The sequence below is a fragment of the Hyla sarda genome, chromosome 6 (genome assembly GCF_029499605.1).
Source record: "Hyla sarda isolate aHylSar1 chromosome 6, aHylSar1.hap1, whole genome shotgun sequence".
Taxonomy (NCBI): domain Eukaryota; kingdom Metazoa; phylum Chordata; class Amphibia; order Anura; family Hylidae; genus Hyla; species Hyla sarda.
This window is the reverse complement of record NC_079194.1, coordinates 289,594,602-289,615,986: the sequence shown is the minus strand read 5'-3', so window position 1 is coordinate 289,615,986 and position 21,385 is coordinate 289,594,602. Positions and strand designations below refer to the sequence as shown.

At 46.0% G+C, this 21,385-nt stretch overlaps 1 protein-coding gene across 6 annotated transcripts in view; it reads right to left on the bottom strand.

Moving 5' to 3' along the window:
- Positions 1-21,385, bottom strand: part of ABTB2 (ankyrin repeat and BTB domain containing 2) — a 138,890-nt gene that overhangs the window by 13,243 nt on the left and 104,262 nt on the right. For all 6 annotated transcript variants that reach the window (XM_056527669.1, XM_056527671.1, XM_056527670.1 and 3 more), the window contains 8 exons: positions 20,360-20,506; positions 19,218-19,431; positions 14,404-14,556; positions 12,444-12,609; positions 9,761-9,850; positions 6,617-6,718; positions 5,562-5,658; positions 4,017-4,152 (listed from right to left, as the gene is read on the bottom strand). In XM_056527669.1, the coding sequence (XP_056383644.1) occupies positions 4,017-4,152; positions 5,562-5,658; positions 6,617-6,718; positions 9,761-9,850; positions 12,444-12,609; positions 14,404-14,556; positions 19,218-19,431; positions 20,360-20,506 (1,105 nt within the window). The remainder of the gene's footprint in view (positions 1-4,016; positions 4,153-5,561; positions 5,659-6,616; positions 6,719-9,760; positions 9,851-12,443; positions 12,610-14,403; positions 14,557-19,217; positions 19,432-20,359; positions 20,507-21,385) is intronic.

Sequence of the window (21,385 nt, the reverse complement as noted above, 5' to 3'; positions counted from 1 at the left end):
CACTGATTAGTATCTGCAATGTAGGGATTGCTGTAAATAGTCCCCTATGGGGGCATAAAAAGTGTAAAAATAAATAAATAAATAAAAAAAGCCCTTCCTATAGTAAAAATGTAAATTGCCCCTTTTTCTCATTTTAACCCAAAAAAGCATAAAAAAATTTATAAAACATATTTGGTATCGCCGTGTGCATAAATGTCTGAACTTTCAAAGTATAAATGTTAATGATCCCGTATGGTGAATGGCGTTAAAAAAAAAGTCCAAAATTGCTGCTTTTGTGTCACCTCGCATTCCCCCAAAAATTATAAAAAGCGATTAAAAAGTCAATAAGCAAAAGTGGTACTGATAAAAACTACAGATCACGGCAAAAAATATGAGCCATCATACAGTTATAAGTGGTCATAATAAGGAGATTTTTTGTACTCACAGTAAAAACTCTCTCGTAGCCTTCATTGGGGGGACACCTATACTGATGGGTAGATGCTCTTGCCACTAGGAGGCGCTGACACTAAGAAAAAAAGTCGGCTCCTCCCTGGCAGGATATACCCGCCCACTGGAAGTGAGGTAATCAGTTTTGTCACAAAGCAGTAGGAGAAGCCAACCAAGAGACAAGTCCGAAGGACCCTAGAAAGGAATCCCAGAGAAAGACCCAAGAACCACAAAAGGCTATCCGGACAAGAATGAAGACATGGGTGGGTGCTGTGTCCCTCAATGAAGGCTACGAGAAAGAGATTTTACGGTGAGTACAAAAAAATCTCCTCGTCTTGGTCGCTCTTCATTGGGGGACACAGAGACCATGGGATGTACCAAAGCAGTCCATGGTGTGGGAAGAACAACACCAGAGGAAGGGAGTCAGTCTGGAGACTGAACCCCAGCCCGGCTGTAAGACTCACGAACGAGAGCCTGGGTTTGTCCGGCAGTTCCCACTGTCCATGGAGATGGACTGGGATGCCAAGGAAGGGACCGTCCTTAGAAGAGACTCTAAACCAACAGGCCACAGACAGAGACAAGAAGAGGAGATGCAGAGACCCGATGGGCTAAACCAACCTGGAAGGAGGTAGGAAACCAATGCCAAGAAGCACAGAACCAAACAGAGGGAGAGCCCGGTTGGAAACAAAAAAGGAAAAGGGAACGACTAGAGAACCCCATACAGAGAACCAACCAAAACCAGAGAACCTGGTGAGAAAACGCCAGGGAGAGCCGAAGGCGAGTCAGTTAAGATGATGACCAGAAACTTCTCGAGTAAATGGACCCAGAAGGAGGAAACGGAAAGTAAGGAGTGATCCCGGAAACCTGGAACGGCAACATGGAACTGGAGACTCTTGAGTTACCGGGAGGTGCCCCACCTGAAGGGGGAGCAAACCCAACAACCGCGATAAGCTCCAGGAGACATACTGCTATGTCGGGACAAGAAGAAGATCGTTACAGAAAGATCGCCCCACAATGGGATCACGGAGAAGCCTGGGCAGGGGCTCTACACGTGCTCGAGACCACAATCCTCATGAAGGCCAGGAGGACTGACCCAGAAAATAAGGTACACCACAGCAGTCTAGGAGAGAGTCCAAAACGGGTTAATTTGTCTTGGACCCAGCGGTCAGAGCAAACCAGAGCACTCCCAGCAACGTCTCTTCCGGACTGGGACTTCCAGGCTCTGGGCACAAGAAGGTTACTCCAAAAGATCGGAGTGGCAGTGTAGCGCCACCGACACTGACAAAGGGAAGGATGAGCACACCCTTCCCGGATATTGCGCCAAGGAAGGAAGAGAGCAAAGGCAGACTGGCTGTCACTGAGCTATACACGATTGCATAAACCCCTCCTACAGAGGAAAGTGCCCTAGCTGCATGAGCAGCAGTAGACATCCAGGAGGGGATCCAGGCTACAATAGAGAGCAGTAAGCACACAAACAGAGCTGGCGAAAAGCACTTCCGATCGCTCCCAACAAAAAATTCCAAGGCCAAGCAAGGTACCCCACCATGTAGGGGGAAGTGTGAGATGGCTCCATCTTGGCAGAAGAAAGTGCTCAGTGAAATAGCCCCCTAGTGGAGGGGAAAACAAGGGGAGGCGTAGACAAGACTCCGGCACTGACCGTGCCAAGCTTCCTGATCCCATTACTCCCTGTGGAAGGGAATTTCCCAAGAGGGCCATGTACTGTAGGAGCAAGGAAATGCTGTCCTACGGTAACAGATCAAAGCACTGGGTGGACGTAGTCCCCAGGAACACCGAGGCACACCGAGGCACGGAGAATGTTGTGTCCCCAGAGGGATTTGAATCTTGGACCCTGGAGCTGGGAGATACAAAGACATAACTACAAATGCAAGTAAGAAACACATGTAGCAACCTACAGCATTGGGACGAAACACCCCATTGGGGCAAAATCTTGGACCCTGCAAAAAAGGGGGGCAGATGGTGCGACCACGGAGCCATCCTGGCTGATGAATAAGGCAACAGAGTAGGCGCCTGAGCCACCCTGTACCGGAACCCAGAAAGATACCCGGAGGTATGGGGGTGGGATAAGGCTGCAGAACAGGCCATCGCCCCAGCAGGCCCCATGCCCAAACAGAAGTGCTTAACCGCCACAGACCTGTGGAAAAAATTACACAGGAAGGCTTGAGGTACACCCCAGCGAAAAGGAGGGGAGGAAGGGTCTACATGAGCAGGGTGTCCAGAGCATATGTAGGGACACAGACATGGGTCCTCAATGAGCTGCCACAGAGGGATCCACAAAAAACACAAAATACCATTAACAGCTGCTAGAGGGAGTTTTCCAAATGGCTGCCGTAACTGAGTCCACTGGCGGGCAGGCGGAGTGGGGGACCCGGACCCAGGGTACAACCTCCAGGTGCTGGCCATTGGTGAGAAGGGGTTAACAGTACATACTCTATGTCTGTGCCCCGTTGTCGCATATGGGGGAACAGGTAGCGCCATGCTCCTGAACCCCCACCTGAAAATGAGAAACAAAAGGGAGGGAAAAAAATCTAACTAAACAGCCCTTACTAGAAAATAATAATAAAAAGACCAGGTCTGGGGAGCTCCAGACCTGTGTGTTGCCTCCTACTGACACTAGCTAAAACTGATTACATCACTTCCAGTGGGCGGGTATATCCGGCCAGGGAGGAGCCGATTTTTTCCCCTAGTGTCAGCGCCTCCTAGTGGCAAGAGCATATACCCATGGTCTCTGTGTCTCCCAATAAAGAGTGACCGAGAAAGTGATTTTAAACATTTGATTTTTTTTTTAGAGCAGTAGAATAATAGAAAATCATGTAACCATGGGTAGATATGTGAGTTACAGTCACTCACCCAAAAAACAGGGCTTTTGTCAAATGGCACTCCCCCACTATCAGTAGGATATAAGTATTTAAAACATAAGAATATAAAACATAAACTATGTTTATTTAATTATGAAATAATCTTGCTACACTTTAACCCCTTAAGGACGCGCTAAGCTTCATACCCGGTGAGTATTGGTTGCTAGGAGGAGCAGGACCCAGGCATCACCGATCAGGCAGATGCCTGGCATTAACCCTTAAGCGGTGTTGCAAAATTGAGAGAATCTGACCACAGTGCTCTCTGCTGCCACCTCTGTCCATGTCAGGAACTCTCCGGCAGTTCCTGATACGGACAGAGGTGGCAGCAGAGAGCACTGTGGTCAGGCTGAAAAGAACTACACAACTTCCTCTGGAGCATCCAGCAGCTGATAAGTACTGTAAGGATTAAGAGTATAAAATAGAAGTAATTTACAAATCTGTAAATTTTTTCCCACCACAGCTTCACCTTAAGGGTCTATTCACACGTATAGTATTCTGTGCAGATTTGATACGCAGGATTTCAAGCTGTGTACAGTCAGTTTACATCTGAAATCTTCAGCAGAAAATCCTGCGCATCAAATCTGCGCAGAATACTGTACGTGTGAATAGACCCTAAGGGGTTAAAGGATCAGTCTACAGACTTGAGTATGTCAAGCATTTCCGTAGCCTGTCATAGGGACTTAATCTTACAAAGAAGTAATTTTTTGGCATTACCTGTGTCCATGGGCGGCGGAATGACTGAAGCAGTTCATGTCTTCATGAAGTGACGAGGACACTCCGCGGGCTTCCAGCATATTCAATAGAGGGTCGGCTCCTCTGTCCAAAAGCAAACTGACCAGTTCGTAGTTACCTGGAGAAGGAGAAGACCACAAATCAATGGTTACAGGAAAATAACAGGTGGTAAAATGATACATTGGCCAATTTTTTGGTTCTTCATGATAGGAAATAAACATGGTGCTAGGTAATGCCAACCAAGACATAAGGGCCAGGTACTTGCTTATTGTCCTCATCTCCTTTTCATGACCCCTAAGCCTCGTTTGCCTATGAAAGTGGTTTCTAAACTGTGGTTCTCCAGATGTTGCAAAACTACAACTCCCAGCATGCCCGGACAGGGCCAATTTTTTGGTTCTTCATGATAGGAAATAAACATGGTGCTAGGTAATTCCAAACCAAGACAGAAGGGCTAGGCACTTGCTTGTTGTCCTTATGACCCTTAAAGGGGTACTCCGGTGCCAATTTTTTTTTTTTTAAATCAACTGGTGCCAGAAAGTTACACAGATTTGTAAATGACTTCTATTTAAAAATCTTAATCCTTCCAGCACATATTAGCAGCTGTATGCTACAGAGGAAATTCTTTTCTTTTTGAATTTCTTTTTTGTCTTGTCCACAGTGCTCTCTGCTGACACCTCTGTCCGTGACAGGAACTGTCCAGAGCAGCATAGGTTTGCTATGGGGATTTTCTCCTGCTCTGGACAGTTCCTGATACGCGTATCAGGTGTCAGCAGAGAGCACTGTGGACAAGACAAAAAAAAAGAATTTAAAAAAGAAAAGAATTTCCTCTGTAGCATACAGCTACTAATATGTACTGGAAGGATAAAGTTTTTTTTAATAGAAGTAATTTACAAATCTGTTTAACTTTCTGGCACCAGTTCATTAAAAAAAATTAATAAATAAAAAAATTTCATCAGAGTAACCCTTTAAGGCTCATAAGGACCACAAGCAAGTACCTGGCCCTTCTGTCTTGGTTGGCATAAAAGTTTTCCACCGGAGTACCCCTTTAAGCATCATTTGCCTATGAAAGTGGTTCTAACCTGTGGACCTCCAGGTGTTGCAAAACTACAACTCCCAGCATGCCCGGACAGCCAAATGGCTGTCCGGGCATGCTGGGAGTTGAAGTTTTGCAACAGCTGGAGGCCCACAGTTTGGAGATCACTGGCCTATGGTGAAGGCAAGCCAGCTCAAATTCTTATTACTCAGTAGCCCAGGGGATGAGGCCGTTTCACATCGGTGTCATATGGTCCCATTTTTGCATTCATAATACCACCGCAAGAAACGGTCCGACCACCTTTCTGGTCAGTCACGCCGAAATTTTAATTCATATTACACCCATGTGAAACCGGCCTTAGAATTTATAGTTCCTTATGAAGCCTTCAGGTCATTAGACCCATGGTCGGCCCGGCTGGGACTTTTGTCTGCAAAAAAATGCCAAAGTATTACGCTTGTCTATAGGGTTAAACACCTACAGTGTGCGCATTGTACCTGCAGCAGATGCCAGCTGTAAGGGGGTCTCGGCATAATTGTCTTCGCTGCTGTTTACAGCCGACCCCTCTACGTGGGCCCCAGCGTCTAGAAGCAACTGCAAGGAAGCAAAAAAAAAAAAAAAAATAATCATATGTTCAAACCATTAATGTATGTTTGGGAAATTGTCAAATTTTGTGTGTGTAGATTTTAAGGAAAAATTTTTGCAAATATTTGAGCAATCATTTTTTGGTGCAAAAATTTGCAACTTTTCCTGTGTTTCGTGCAAACATTGAAATTGTTGCGGTAAAATTTGTGACTTTTCACGTTGCATTAATAATTTACCACTTGCCGCTGCTCATTGATTCAAACGGCCGGGACCCGGAGCTAATACAGGACATCACCGATCGCAGTGATGCCCTGTATTAACCCTTCAGGCGCGGCGATCAAAGCTGACCGCCGCGTCTGAAGCGAAAATAACACTAACCCGGCTTCTCAGTCGGGCTGTTCGGGACCCGCGGCGTCCCGAACAGCTTACAGGACACCGGGAGGGACCTTACCTGCCTCCTGGGTGTCTGCTCAGTGCCGGGATCCCCTGCATGGCCGGCGCTCTCCTTCGACGTCATCACGTTGTCGCGCACGCTGTCCCATCATCCAATAGGAGCGGCGTGCGTAGCGACGTGATGACGGCGACGGAGAGTGTGGATCCCGGGGAAGAAGACGTCTGGAGCGTCGGGGACGCGGTGACAGCGATGGAGCGACATCCAGGGCAGCGGTGACTGGTCCGGAGCGGCGGGGACACGTGAGTATTACCTCCTATACCAGTGGTCTTCAACCTGCGGACCTCCAGATGTTGCAAAACTACAACTCCCAGCATGCCCGGACAGCCGTTGGCTGTCCGGGCATGCTGGGAGTTGTAGTTTTGCAACATCTGGAGGTCCGCAGGTTGAAGATCACTTTTGGGTTCAGAATCTTTTTTTTCTAGATTTTGGACCTTTAAAATAGGGGGCGAAAAATACAGTATATATATAATTTTTTTTATATTTCTTTTATTTTTTATAAATTGCGCAACTTACCTGAACAACGGAGATGTGACCATGGAGGACGGCGAAGGTCAAGGCGGTCCAGTGGCGAGTATCTGGGTGCACAGATGGCTGTCGTGGGGAAATGCTTGGAACCTGGAAACACATTACAGAGCATTACATTTGCTATAGGTGTCTGTTCATACGTTCAGTTTTTTAGATGCAGTTTATGAATTTGTAGTGTCTAAGTTATCGGGTGGCTGAGAGTCTAAAGGTTTTCTTTATGCATAAAATCTTCATGTATCAGGTACTGAGGAGTTTTTTTTCTACATCATACTCAATTTAATGTATACATTGGGGTCTTGCATAGTGCCAAGGGTTAAAAAAAAATGTTTAATTATTGTACACAGTTGAATAGTGCTTTGGTCTCATTCTACTCCTAGCCAGTGAGTAGAACCAGGGCCACATGTGTATATCCCAGCTCTATCCTACACCTAGGTGTCATGTCTTATACCTAGGTCTGTAATGAACTCACTGTTCTGGCTCGTGTTCCTCTCCACACTGAGAGGATAAGTCTTTACAATATTCCTGTCTTTAGGAGGGAAAACTTCGTCTTCGTAATAGAGGAGAATGCTAAACAAGGGCTTCTCTGAATGTCTATGGTCAGGTCAGTGCCAAGTGTCTGCTGTGTCAGGGGAAGACATCCCGGCATGTGCCATTTCAAGTGTTGTGGTGCTGAAAAGGACATTCGGGTAGGTAGATAGATATAAAATATATAGATATGAGAAGGATGGAATTAAAAAGTTTTTATTTTTTTATTTTTTAAGGTGAGTGTCTTTCCATAATATATGGTGAATTTAAAATTGGTTAAAAAAAAATTACATCTCTAATGATCTCATATTTATCTTCTATCTATCTCAATCTCACATCTATCTATCTCATATCTATCCATCCATCTATCTAGCTCATATCTATCTATCCCATATCTATCTCATATCTATCTATCTATCTCCTATCTATCTATCTATCTATCTATCTCCTATCTATCTATCTATCTCATATCTATCTATCTCTCTCTCTCATATCTATCTCTCTCTCTCTCATATCTATCTATCTATCTCTCATATCTATCTATCTATCTCTCATATCTATCTATCTATCTATCAAAGTAAAGATCATGCAGCACTCCACAATAATGCATAAAGTGGTATTTATTCCAGCATGTGCAAAGACAACGTTTCACCAGTCTCTCACTGGCTTTCTCAAGAGAAAGCCAGTGAGAGACTGGTGAAACGTTGTCTTTGCACATGCTGGAATAAATACCACTTTATGCATTATTGTGGAGTGCTGCATTATCTTTACATTTCTGGATTGAGGAACCAGTGGACCCAGGTTCCAGGAATGCGTGCACCCCATCTCCTTTTTCATTTTCTTCTCCTACTCTGGACGACTGAGGTGCTGCCTTTATCTTTTTGCTATCTATCTATCTCTCATATCTCTCATATCTATCTATCTATCTATCTATCTATCTCTCATATCTATCTATCTATCTATCTATCTCATATCTATCTATCTATCTCATATCTATCTATCTCATATCTATCTCATATCTATCTATCTATCTCTCATATCTATCTATCTAATTTCTATCTGTCTTTTTATTTCTATCTGTATCTATCTATTACTACATTATTCTGTTTTGTATTATTATATCTTGCTATATTATTATTATTATTATATGCAAAGTTCCTCTTGATATTAAAACACTTTTTCCAGCAGAGAAACATAAAATAAAGCTGAATTTCAGAAAACTAAAAGATTATTAGAAATGAGAAAGATTTATCAAAAAACTAAAATGATAGTAACTTTTACTGTAGTCAATGAACCTTCCTCTACACTTCGATTTCATTTCTTGTTCTCTGACTATTTGATAATCCAGCCCCTGTAACAATCCTCCCCCACTGATACCAGATTAGAGGTAAATGAATGTTCCGCTATATTATATAATCTCACTATGATACACTATTATATCCCTCACTTATCATGTTATCCTATAGACTCCCTCAAAGTGCCTCCAGCCGCTCTCATACATAACATTGTGGGTGAAGATCTCAGCATTTATGCGGATTCCCACTTTACCACAAGGGCTTTTTCTTTTTATTTCTTGTCTGAACATTTTAGTCAATCCTAAAAGCTCCCACCCCAGCCACGTGAGGTTCCCCTGGAGCTTCTGCAACACAAGACCAAGGTGAAACATGTTGGGAAATTTAGATTTTGTTATTAGGAGAAGCCACAAGAGCCACAGATCGCTTCTCGCCAGGCGGGCGTCTCTTCACATGTAGCCCTGGCTCCACTTAAAGGGACCTGAAATGAAGCTGAGGGATTGTGTACAATGTTGTCCTTGGCTTCCAGAAAGCAGCTGAACTTCATTACACTGCAAGTAATGACATGAGATGGAATGTCTGTCGTATGGTTGGTAAGTCAGGAATATTGGGAATGGTAGATTTATTACCACAGTGTAGGGTTCCTATCTGGTCATCATCTTATTAAAGGGGTACTCCGGTGGAAAACTTTAAATTTTTTTTTTTTTTTATCAACTGGTGCCAGAAAATTAAACAGATTTGTAAATTACTTCTATTAAAAAAATGTAATCCTTCCAGTACTTAATAGCTGCTGAATACTGCAGGGGAAATTCTTTTTCTTTTTGGAACACGGAACTCTCTGCTGACATCACGAGCACAGTGCTCTCTGCTGACATCTCTGTCCATTTTAGGAACTGTCCAGAGCAGCATATGTTTGCTATGGGGATTTTCTCCTACTCTGGACAGTTCTTTAGGGGGCGGGGCTTGAGACGTCATGAGGGGACGGGGCTATGACATCACGAGCTCCCGGCGCCAGCTCCAGCGTTCGGAACAGTTTGTTCCAAACGCTGAGCAGCGGAGTACCCCTTTAAGGCCACACTAAGGAAGTCACCTATTCTGCCATCACCATATCTCCCATAGACATAAGTATAGAGGACCCAGTCATGCATTCAGTTGCTAGAGGGGACTATATGGGGGTCTGGATTCCATAGGTAAGATGGGACACCATGTTTGCTCAGGGACCTCCAGTAACCTTACTCTGGACTTGGTAAGACACAATTACGGTAATGATATGAATGAAGGTAACTCCCACCCACACAATAGATCATGCTCTTACCGCCACATCTAGATCTGCTCCAGCCTCAATCAGCATTTGCACCATGGCCTCATCTCCGGCAGCGCAGGCGTACATCAGTGGGGTCAAACCCTGGAAAAGAACAGACATGGTCAACGACACCTCATTGGAGACAATTCTACAAAGTCTTTTCTATATCTGACACCCCCAACCTAGATATGAATCTACCAGTCATTAGAACATCTAGTATTACCATTCCCTGCAGAACCGTTCCTTTTTATTTTTATTTTTTTTTAATTCCTCCTTGAAATGTATGAATAAATTGACAACGGACGTGACCATTCTTGTAGTCCTTGGAGTTCGTCCCTACACACCCAGACAGTATCAGCACTGTTTGGACAGCGTTCTTAGGCTGGGTTCACACTACGATTTGAACTACGGTTCCCGTATACGGCTGGGAGGAGGGGTGGGCGGGGCTTAATCGCGGCGCCCGCACTCAGCCGTATTCGGGAACCGTAGTTAATGAAATGTCTATGAGCCGACCGGAGTGAACCGCAGCCTCCGGGTGGCTGCGTTTTCGGCCGTATGTGGTTTCCCGACCGCAGGTCGGGAAACCGCATACGGCCGAAAAAGCAGCCGACCGGAGGCTGCGGTTCACTCCGGTCGGCTCATAGACATACATTAACTACGGTTCCCGAATATGGCTGAGTGCGGGCGCCGCGATTAAGCCCCGCCCACCCCTGCTCCCAGCCGTGTACGGGAACCGTAGTTACAAACCGTAGTGTGAACCCAGCCTAACTCTTAGGGTGCAATACAGTTCTCGTATCAGGTTTTTGATGAAAAACTGATTCCTCAAAACCGGACTAAACTGTAACAAAAAGTGTGTACAAATTTCAACCAGTATACGGTTAAAAAGGTATAAGCTTTGAAAAACAATGTCCAGTTGCATCCGTTTTTTTTAAAGAAAAAAAACATAAGTTTTTAACTTTTCACACCATTTTGAATAAAGTTTCACTTGTTTGATTGAAATTCCAAGGAATAAAACTGTGCAAAGTAAAAAACCGTATGGTGAAAAACGGATGGAACCGTACGCACATACGGTTCTGTACGGTTCCCATTCACTCCCATGTGTAAAAAAAAAAACATACGGTTTTTCACCCAGACCAAAAAATGTAGTCTACGTTTTTGGGTATGGATAAAAAAAAACTGACAAAACCGTATAAGACGCAAAACGGACTAATCCGGATGATGCGTTTGACATACGGTTTACAATGTTAAGTCAATGCATACGGTTTGCTATACGGTTCCGTACAGTTCTTAACTTGAAACCGTATACAGGAACTGTATAGCAAAAACGTGGTGTGTATGCAGCCTCACCAAGGCCAAAGTAGGCTTACAAGAGGTCTCTGGGCAAACTGTTTGGTGTCCCCATCCTACCTATGGAATGCCGACCCCTTACAGTTACCCCAGTGATGTCTATGGGAGCTATGACAATATTGGCACACACCTAATCCACAAGGGGAATGGTAACGCCCAGTTGTCACTTTATTTATACTCTTTCAGGAAGGATAACAGAGACTCTGCAAAAGAGTTCAAAGAAAGATTCTCCAAAACTGTATTTGCTAAATTTACTACAGCAAACATGTCAGGATTTTGGGAGGGGTGCGGTGATACCCCCTGGCGATCTCCCGCATGGCGCCCCGGCTCTCCTGAATGGAGCATGTTGACCACGGCACAAAGTGGTGTCCAACACGCCTTCTCAATGCATCTCTACAGAGAGCCAGAGCGCTGCACTAGGGTGTCTCCGACTCTACCACAGTGCTGCATGGATGGGGCGTCAGCCAGAGATTCATGCTGTGGACGACAGCTCTTTTTATGCAGAGAGCCAGGGCGCTGTGCGGGAGATTGCAGGGGGTCCCAGTGGTCGGACCTCCCGCAATCTGACACTTATCCCTTATCCTTAGGATAGGTGTTACGCCGAGCGCTCCGGGTCCCCGCTCCTCCCCGGAGCGCTCGCTACACTCTCCCCGCTGCAGCGCTCCGGTCAGATCCACTGACCCGGGGCGCTGCGATTCCGCTTCCAGCCGGGATGCGATTCGCGATGCGGGTAGCGCCCGCTCGCGATGCGCACCCCGGCTCCCGTACCTGACTCGCTCTCCCTCGGTCCTGTCCCGGCGCGCGCGGCCCCGCTCCCTAGGGCGCGCGCGCGCCGGGTCTTTGCGATTTAAAGGGCCACTGCGCCGCTGATTGGCGCAGTGATTCCAATTAGTGTCTTCACCTGTGCACTTCCCTATATCACCTCACTTCCCCTGCACTTCCTTGCCGGATCTTGTTGCCATTGTGCCAGTGAAAGCGTTTCCTGTGTGTTCCTAGCCTGTGTTCCAGACCTCCTGCCGTTGCCCCTGACTACGATCCTTGCTGCCTGCCCCGACCTTCTGCTACGTCCGACCTTGCTTCTGTCTACTCCCTTGTACCGCGCCTATCTTCAGCAGCCTGAGAGGTGAGCCGTTGCTAGTGGATACGACCTGGTCACTACCGCCGCAGCAAGACCATCCCGCTTTGCGGCGGGCTCTGGTGAAAACCAGTAGTGACTTAGAACCGGTCCACTAGCACGGTCCACGCCAATCCCTCTCTGGCACAGAGGATCCACTACCTGCCAGCCGGCATCGTGACAATAGGTTTTTATCCCGTGAAGGGATGACCGAATAATTTTGGTGGTCTTCACCTGATCATCCATAGTGTTGATGCCTTCAGGCCCCAATGCTCGCACTGCCTGGGGGATAAGGTCGGTGCGCCCACAATTCAGCATTCGGAAGCCTAAGTCCTGCTGGAAACGGTCAGTAGCGGCTGCGGCATCCAGACGTCTGAGGGAGCTGACACAGCATTCAGGCCTGGGAACGGAGGAAGTAAGGAGAAATATAAAGAAAAAAGTAATCTGATAGCGGAATGTAAAATAAGTGAAGAGCCAAGGGTATCACACCCCAGATGAGGGCTGAGGGTTCAATGTATCTACTGTATAGTTCTACTAACTTCATCCAAAAAGCACTGTATTGGTTTTGAGATATATATATCTTGATATACATCAGTGTTAGCCCAATGCCCTTATATCTAATGTCTCCTTTATGAATGTGTATGTTAGGCCTAGTGTAACAGAGCAGGGGGTATAAAGCTAGGGCTACATTGCGACTTTGGCCACAACACATGTCCTGCGGATATAGTTCACAGCTAACGAAAGTGAAAGTGGTCGTGTTGCGACATACATGTTCCTGACCATCCTGGTGAGATATTTGGCCATCTGTTGGTTTGTGGCGACCTATGGGGTCCACAAGACGACCACATTTTCCTTTCATTAGCTGTGATGCAAGCAGAGTGACGCTGACATTTTTGGCCGTGCCACCTGTGTTGCCGCCATTGTCATCGTGCGGCCCTAACCCTGCTTACATTCATTGCCTGGAAGTCCCCCTAGACCTCTCCCCTAGGGATCCAATCAAATTGGAATTTTCTTGGCCAGCTAAAAGGGGGTATGCCCCTTACAGAGTGATGGGAACTGGCACCTAACTTCTAGGGGTACTCCAGCCCTAAGACATCTTATCCCCTATCCAAAGGATTGGGGATAAGATGTCTGACCACGGGGGTCCCGCCGCTGGGGACTCCCGCAATCTTGCATTCGGCACCCACCTCTTTGAACTGCACGCCGCGCTGCCAGCTCACAAACTGCCGGGTGCCGACCACGGGGCCGGAGTATCGTGATGTCCCGACTCCGCCCCCGTGTGACGTCACCCCCCGCTATGCAAGTCTATTGGAGGGGGTGTGACGGCCGTCATGCTCCCTCACATAGACTCGCATAGCGCTGGCGGGGGGGGGGGGGTGGCGTCACGCGGGGGCGGAGTCGTGGACGGCACCCAGCAGTTTGTGGGTGCAGCTCAAAGAGGTGGGTGCCGAATGCAAGATTGCGGGGGTCCCCAGCGGCCGGACCCCCGTGGTCAGACATCTTATCCCCTATCCTTTGGATAGGAAATAAGATGTCTTAGGGCCGGAGTACCCCTTTAAGGGGTGCAGAGGTACCTGGGTCCAGATGCCTGAGGAAAATAAATGGTGTGGCCCACACCTGCTCAGCCACCGCTCCATTTTTTTCTCTAAGGGGGCAGTGAACACTGGCATTTGGTGACCCCATAGACCAGTGTTTCCCAACCAGTGTGCCTCCAGCTGTGTGCCTTGGCTGTCCAGGCATACTGTGAGTTGTAGATTTGCAACAGCATAAGGCTCACTGGTTGGGATTCACTGCAAAAGACAATAAAGGAGCGGTGGCCGGGGCAGAATTGATCCCCACCATTCATCTGCTGTGGATAGGGAGAACTCACTGAGATGGGAAAACCACTTCTGACACATCATTATTTGTGATCAGTGGGGGGGGTCAGGCTGCTGAGACCCCCACTGATCGCCAGAATGAAGGGGCAGGAGCCCTTAGCTCATAAAAGCAGAGCAAGAAATATATGGATTCAATAAAACACTGACACTTTCTGCATATCCATATCCATGAGAGTAGCTGAGCAAAATAACAAGGAAACAAAGCACCCGGCCAAGCGCTTCTGCCCCTTAATTTTAGCAATAACCTTGGGGGGGGGGGGGGTCAACTGTGATTTTTGCTATGGGGCCCAGTTCTTGGTGACTGTCCCGGGACTTACTTGAGCTGTCGTGGTTCACAGTCCAGCCCTGGAAGCAGTAATCTTGCGGTCTGTCTGATGTCATCGGCATCTACAGTCAGGCTACGACGGTGTTCTGCGTAAGTGATGGCGACACGCATCCACTCCATCAGCGGGGGCAGCAAGATGAATGGCCTGGAAAACAGTATCATGTAAGTGCAGGCGGTGCGGGTCTAGCAGAACAAGGACACCCCTTTGGTTTAGCTAACAGAGGGCATTCTGGAGCATAGGATCCCCCTCCTTTATGATGTCCATATGCTTTTATAGCTGAAATGGAAAGGGACTGAGGATTGCTTAAAGAAGTACTCCGGTGGAAAACTTTATTTATTTATTTATTTATTTTTATCAACTGGTGCCAGAAAGTTAAACAGATTTCTAAATTACTTCTATTAAAAAATCTTTACCCTTCCAGTACTTTTTAGCAGCTGTATGCTACAGAGGAAATTCTTTTCTTTTTGAATTTCTTTTTTGTCTTGTCCACAGTGCTCTCTGCTGACACCAGGAACTGTCCAGAGCAGCATATGTTTGCTATGGGGATTTTCTTCTGCTCTGGACAGTTCCTGATACAGGCATAAGGTGTCAGCAGAGAGCACTGTGGACAAGACTGAAAAAAAAATTCAAAAAGAAAAGAATTTCCTCTGTAGCATACAGCTGCTAAAAAGTACTGGATGGGTAAAGATTTTTAATAGAAGTCATTTACAAATCTGTTTAACTTTCTGGCACCAGTTGATTAAAAAAAAAAAAAAAAACTGATTTCCACCAGAGTACCCCTTTAAGCTTAATATAGCAAACCCTTGCCTTTCATAAGTATATCATATTTACCGTATATTTTAGTACTTTGTGGCAGCTGTTTTGTTTTTTTGCCAATTAATCCATGCCAGATTTTAGTTTTGTCTAGCTGTTTGTGTTGTTTGTGCCTCCCAAAAGTTATTTAAGGAATTATTTATATCTGTGCAGGTGCTGGTGAGATTGCCTATGCCATTCTGTGTGTCTGTACTCTTTGGGGGGATTTATTATTGTGTAAATCAAGTTCCTTTAACCCCCATTTCCCTGGGCGTACATCAGGCGTACTTCCCCCACATTTATCAAAAAGGTGCACATTCTTGATAAATAGCAAAGTAGCTTAGATGTAGACAAGTTTCTATGTGGGGACAGGGCTGGTCTGAGGTTGCACGTTTTTGTGCCTGCGCAAAAATCTCTAAAAAAAAAAAAAAAAAATATGATAAAAAAAAAATTAGTAAAACCAATGATAAATTCCCCCTATTGTCTTTTTTGGTTGGTATAGCCGTATTGGTCTGTTGCAGCCACCCTTGTTTATTAGTGGTACTATTGCTCCAATAATACTGGTGCGGATTCCTATCCCGCATATGAGGAGCCATTATTAAGACCCCTGTGAAAAAGAATAAAATATAGGTGCGCCCCTAGTGAAGCCAGCTCATACAGGGTCAACAGGGTCTACATGTGCAAATCGGTAAAACAAAGTCTGCAAGGTGAATGCCGGTATCTACCTACGAAAAGGACATCTATACGGTGCTTCTCCCCAAGAGAATGTGAAGTCCCGAGTGAAGAACAACCATAACTATTTTATGCTTTTGCTACAACGCGTTTTAAACCTGTATGATAAAAGAATCCAGTATGTGGGCGAAACGTGTTGCAGTAAATGAATAAAGTATATTGGTCTGTAGGCATGTAGATAGATGCTCATAAAAGGTCAGAAGCCGTGGGGTCCACCTGAGACCCCATGTGCAGAAGTATGGAAGGGAGATGCAGTTATATCTATACAGCGATTCTCCTCCCCCCCCCCCCCCAAAAAAAAATGTCTCGAGTGAAGGACAACCATATATACTCTATCCTTTTGCTGCAAAGCGTATCGAACCTGTACTGACAGAGAATCCAGTACAGGTTAGAAACGCGTTGCAGCAAAAGAATATGTATAAGGTTTTCTGTTATTCGGGACTATTCTTTTGCTGAAGCGCGTTTTGACCTGAGAAGCCAGTACAGGTTCGAAACGCATTGCAGAAACAGTACAAAGTATATATGGTTGTTCAAACCTAAACAGAAAAAATTGGTTTTGAATCGGCATTGGGTATCCAACTGCTAGATATCCATTAATAGGAACAAAGCTGTTACTTGAACCGGGACTTCGGGAGGTGCTCACGTGAAATGCAGTTACTCCAATAAATTACCAACAGAAGAAGAAAGTAATGGAGCACCGCACCCCGTGCGGCCTGACGAAGCGTCAAGTGGTACGATACGGTCCGTAGCCGGTGTCGGCACTCCCCCCCCCCCCCCCGTACCATCTACCGCCTCCCTGCCAAGAGATGACTACACGTTGGTAACGATCTGCCAGGATATATGACTGGGTGAGTGCTTCGTTACTTTATTTCTTCTGTTGGTAATATATATGGTTGTCGGTCACTGTGAAATGCATTTTGAATGGAGAATCCAGTACAGGTTCGAAACACGTTGCAGCAAAAGAGAGTACATGCATCCCCTTCCTATGACCCCCGGCAGTCTTGGCTCTGCAGCCTTGTAACCCACAAGTATTGGTACAGGAATGTAAACAAATACGTTCCCAATAATGGCTGTAAAAAATCCATATGCTGCGAGCTCCGTTTAGTCAAACAAGACGGGAGCTAAAAATGTCTGAACAAACATATATACAATGTGGCCCTGGTTAGCGAAGAAAGATACATTGTTACAGGATGCATAACCTGAATGCCCAAGTCCACCGCAGGAGTCGGCGCCCCCATCGCCCCCCCATCTAATACGGCGTCAAATCTCAGGGGCCCGGTCGTTGCTTTTGTACAAAATGTCAAGGATTCTTTATGTCAGATCATAAACTTACTGACAAAACCCCATTACGCAACAAATCTACGACCCTGTGCGGGCTCAGATAATAAGGGGAAAGGTTTGTCGCTCCAGTAGATGCGCACAGGGCTGCCCCCTGCTGACTGCCCGCTCTCCTATTGGCAAAGACTGGAGGTACTGCTGAGGTTTCATTACCCTGCGGTCATGTAATTTGACCACCAGCCTCTCGCTCTCTCTCTGGGCACAAACCCCATGAACACTTTTAAGTGAAAATTTACAGCTGAGACTCAAGAAATTTTAAGCGAAAAAAATCATCTGGAAAATGCACAAATACATGAGAAATAGATGAGAAGAATAAAATAAAAAAGAAATTCCCATTAAATAAATAAAAATCTCAAGTTGCTTTCCGGTCTAAAAATTATTTTCAGCTGGGAAAGTTGGGTGAAAACCAGCAGCAAAACTTTCCTAAATGGTATATGTGGTTGGCACTGAGCATATTATGACTACTCTAGGGGCACTGTGACTGGCACCAGGGAACTTTGACTAGAGTCAACGTAGTTGGTAATGGGGGCACTGTGACCGGAGTCACTGTATTTGGCACAGGGGTGTACGATTGATTTTGGGGGCACTATAAAGCAACCCTGGCATCTCTGTGTGGGGCATGACGCTGGGGGCACTATTACTGTAATTTAAGTCACTCGGGGGGTATTGTTACTGTGGTAGCCTGTAGGGGTATTGGTGTCTGGGGTGTTGCGGAGTGGTAGTATAGGGTATAGGATTAACCCTTAATTGTCGTGATGCCAGGGTGAAGTCTTCCTCAATGTAATAGTGTAGGTACAAAGCTCATTGGTTCTGCAAACCTGTCAGTCCTGACCTAAGGAACTATGGGTATGTCACATGACCCAAAGGTCCTTGAACCAAAGCATTACCTAATTTATTTAAAGGCACATGACTCAAAAGGTACTGTGCATGAACACACTATAATAAAATATACAAATATATACATTTATGCACCTTATTAAGAGGCGACCAGGGGTTATCCCTCCAGGAGAGCCCTACCAGCATGGAGGGACTCTGGCTGAGGGGACCATTGACAAAGGGACAGGACCAAGTCCTGTACCGGGACACCACATTACCATACCTTACTCTGGTAACACAGTGGATGGCACTGGGCGCCTTGTAGCCTATTCTGGCAGCACTTGCTGGGTACCTGTGGGGTTGTACTCTATGTAACCTATTGTTGGCACAAGGGGTACAAATTTCCTTTTTTTCTCACAATTACTGGCCTGGGAGTAATACTTTTTGGAGATACTATCATTTTTGTTTATTTATTTTTTTACATGGATATAGCATAAATCTCTGTGCTTTGCTAATTTATACCTATATGTTCATTCAGATTATGGGGAGGTTCATCAAATCCTGTGCAAAGGAAAAGCCGAGCAGTTGCCCATAGCAACCAGATTGTTTCTTTCATTTTTTGAAAAGGTCCCATGAAAAATGAAAGAAGCGATCTGATTGGTTGCTATGGGCAACTGCTCAACTTTTCCTCTGCACAGGATTTGAGGAATCTCTACCATTGTGGGAGATTTATCAAAACCTGTGCAGAGGAGAAATGGTGCAGTTGCCCATAGCAACCAATCAGATCGCTGCTTTCATTTTTCAAAGGCCTTTTTCTTTACAGAGGCTGGCAGCGGCATTGAGGGCACAGTGACTGGATCTGAAAACACTATACTATGCAGTGGTCTCAAACCTGCGGACCTCCAGATGTTGCAAAACTACAACTCCCAGCATGCCCGGACAGCCGTTGGCTGTCCGGGCATGCTGGGAGTTGTAGTTTTGCATCATCTGGAGGTCCGCAGGTTGAAGACCACTGCACTATAGTATAATATAACGTGGGATCTCTGGCTGTAAAGCTAATAGCACTGTGAATGGCGCAGGGGGCACATAGGCAATGCCTATCAGAGATACCCACAGGAGCTTCCTACCTCTCATTGTGAAGAGTCATTCTAGGCGGGTCCAGGTTTGGATTTTCCATGGATTCCATCTGAGAGCAGCGCAGGAAATAGTATAGGGTGTGCAGGGAGTCAGGGGACCAGGTGATGTGTTGCTGTGGATGGCGAGTTTGCCGTGCGGGGCTCATGCCAGGTCTCGGGGTGTTCACACACTGCATATGATGCATGGCACGGGAAACCAGGTCACCTGAGGACCAAATTGAAAGATATTTGTCAGTAATATATGTGATGCATTTCTAGATCTAGATAAAGATTTTTAGTCTGGATTTGGCGCATGTTACACAATTTTTTTTATTTTATTCCTTTTTTTTAATTTATTTTATTTTTTATTTTAATTTTATTATTAATTATTATTATATAAATAATTTTCATTCATTCATTCATATACTAGCTGAGTACCTGGTCTTGACAGGTTCCTCCTACCTAAACCTTGTGGGAGAGGAAAAGCAATACGGTCCTTTTTTTTTTCTTTTTTGCTATTTTTTTTTTTATTGCCTTTGCTTGGCCTTTCATACATTAAAATATTTAATCAATTATATGAATGCCATTTCTCTTCATGTTTCAATAGGCCTGCTTCACCAGAACAGATAATCTCTTCAGGGGACTGGGAAAGCTGGGGAAGTACTGTGTACTGTCTGCCACCCAGCTTTCCCAGTCTTCAGAAGAGAAGATCTGTCCGGTAAAGCGGTCATAATGGAGCTCTTTAGGAGACTAGGAAAGCTGGCACTTTTCTGCATATCACCCAGCTTTCCCATTCTTCTGAAGCACCAGAAGTGATAAGCTGCTTTTCCTCCCTGCACTCCTCACCGCAGCAACGCAGCCGTGCCCTCTCCCTCCCCCACCCCCCGAACTGACGTCCTTCCTCCTCCCTCACTTTACTTTCCTCCCACCAGCCCCATCTCCACTCCCTGGCCCCATACTAACTATTTTCATACAGTTAAGATCGTACTTTAGCATGACATTGGCTCGGCGGCAAGATGTTTAAAACTCCTGGACAATCTCTGCAGCAGGAGAATAATGCGATCAGGAAATGTAGCGGATGTCCTATAGACTCCCGGGCTGCAGAGACGGTCGGTATAGGGACATCCCAAAGCTCTACTATATTTTGTACTCACTTAGCTCTGAGATGCTCCCGACACAGGTGGCGAGCAGGGACTGCTCCAAAGTGCGTAGTTCAAGGTGCGTGTAGGCATCCGTGCTGTCCTCTCGCTCGAGAGAATTGTCTTTGTATGGACTGAAGTATGGCGGAAGGGAAAGGACACCTAGAAAGAACACAACAGCGCATGAGATAGCCTGCGGACAATTTTTAACATAACTTTGCCGTAATTTGGCTCAATTTGCACCAAAAACCATGTTAAAGGACTTCTGCTACATTTACTATGCATTTTCAACACTTTTTAAACACTTTTCTGCTGTGTATGAAAAAGTGGATGTGGCTATTACACCACATTTTGGTGCAAACTTTGGCGTGCATTTAAGCAAACTAATAGTTGGACTAAACTATATCCCTGTGTCCCGAAAGATCTTTTCAGGACACGAGGATGTCCCTGTTACCTTTCTTCGGGCCCTGCATCACTGGGCACAGGACACCGGGAGGGACCTTACCTGCCTTCTCGGTGTCTTCTCCGTTCAGGGATCCCCTGTATGGCCGGCGCTCTCCTTCCTCGTCGTCGCGTACGTGCTTCACGACGTGATGGCGGCGACGGAGAGCGAGGATACCCGGCCGGCAGCAGAGCGACAGGGACAGGGCGACAGCGATGGAGAGACATCCAGGGCAGCGGTGACGGGTCCGGAGCGGCGGGAACACGTGAGTATTACCTCCTATGCAGTGGTCTTCAATCTGCGGACCTCCAGATGTTGCAAAACTACAACTCCCAGCATGCCCGGACAGCCGTTGGCTGTCCGGGCATGCTGGGAGTTGTAGTTTTGCAACATCTGGAGGTCCGCAGGTTGAAGACCACTATTGGGTTTAAAATCTTTAATTTTTTAGATTTTGCACCTAAAAATAGGGTGCGTCTTATACGCCGGTGCGTCCTATAGGGCGAAAAATACGGTAAGTTGAACGTCATCTTCAGTGTTCTGATCACCGCTCCTCCAGTCCCGGGACCAACTGCTATGGCCTATAGGGTATATATAGGGTA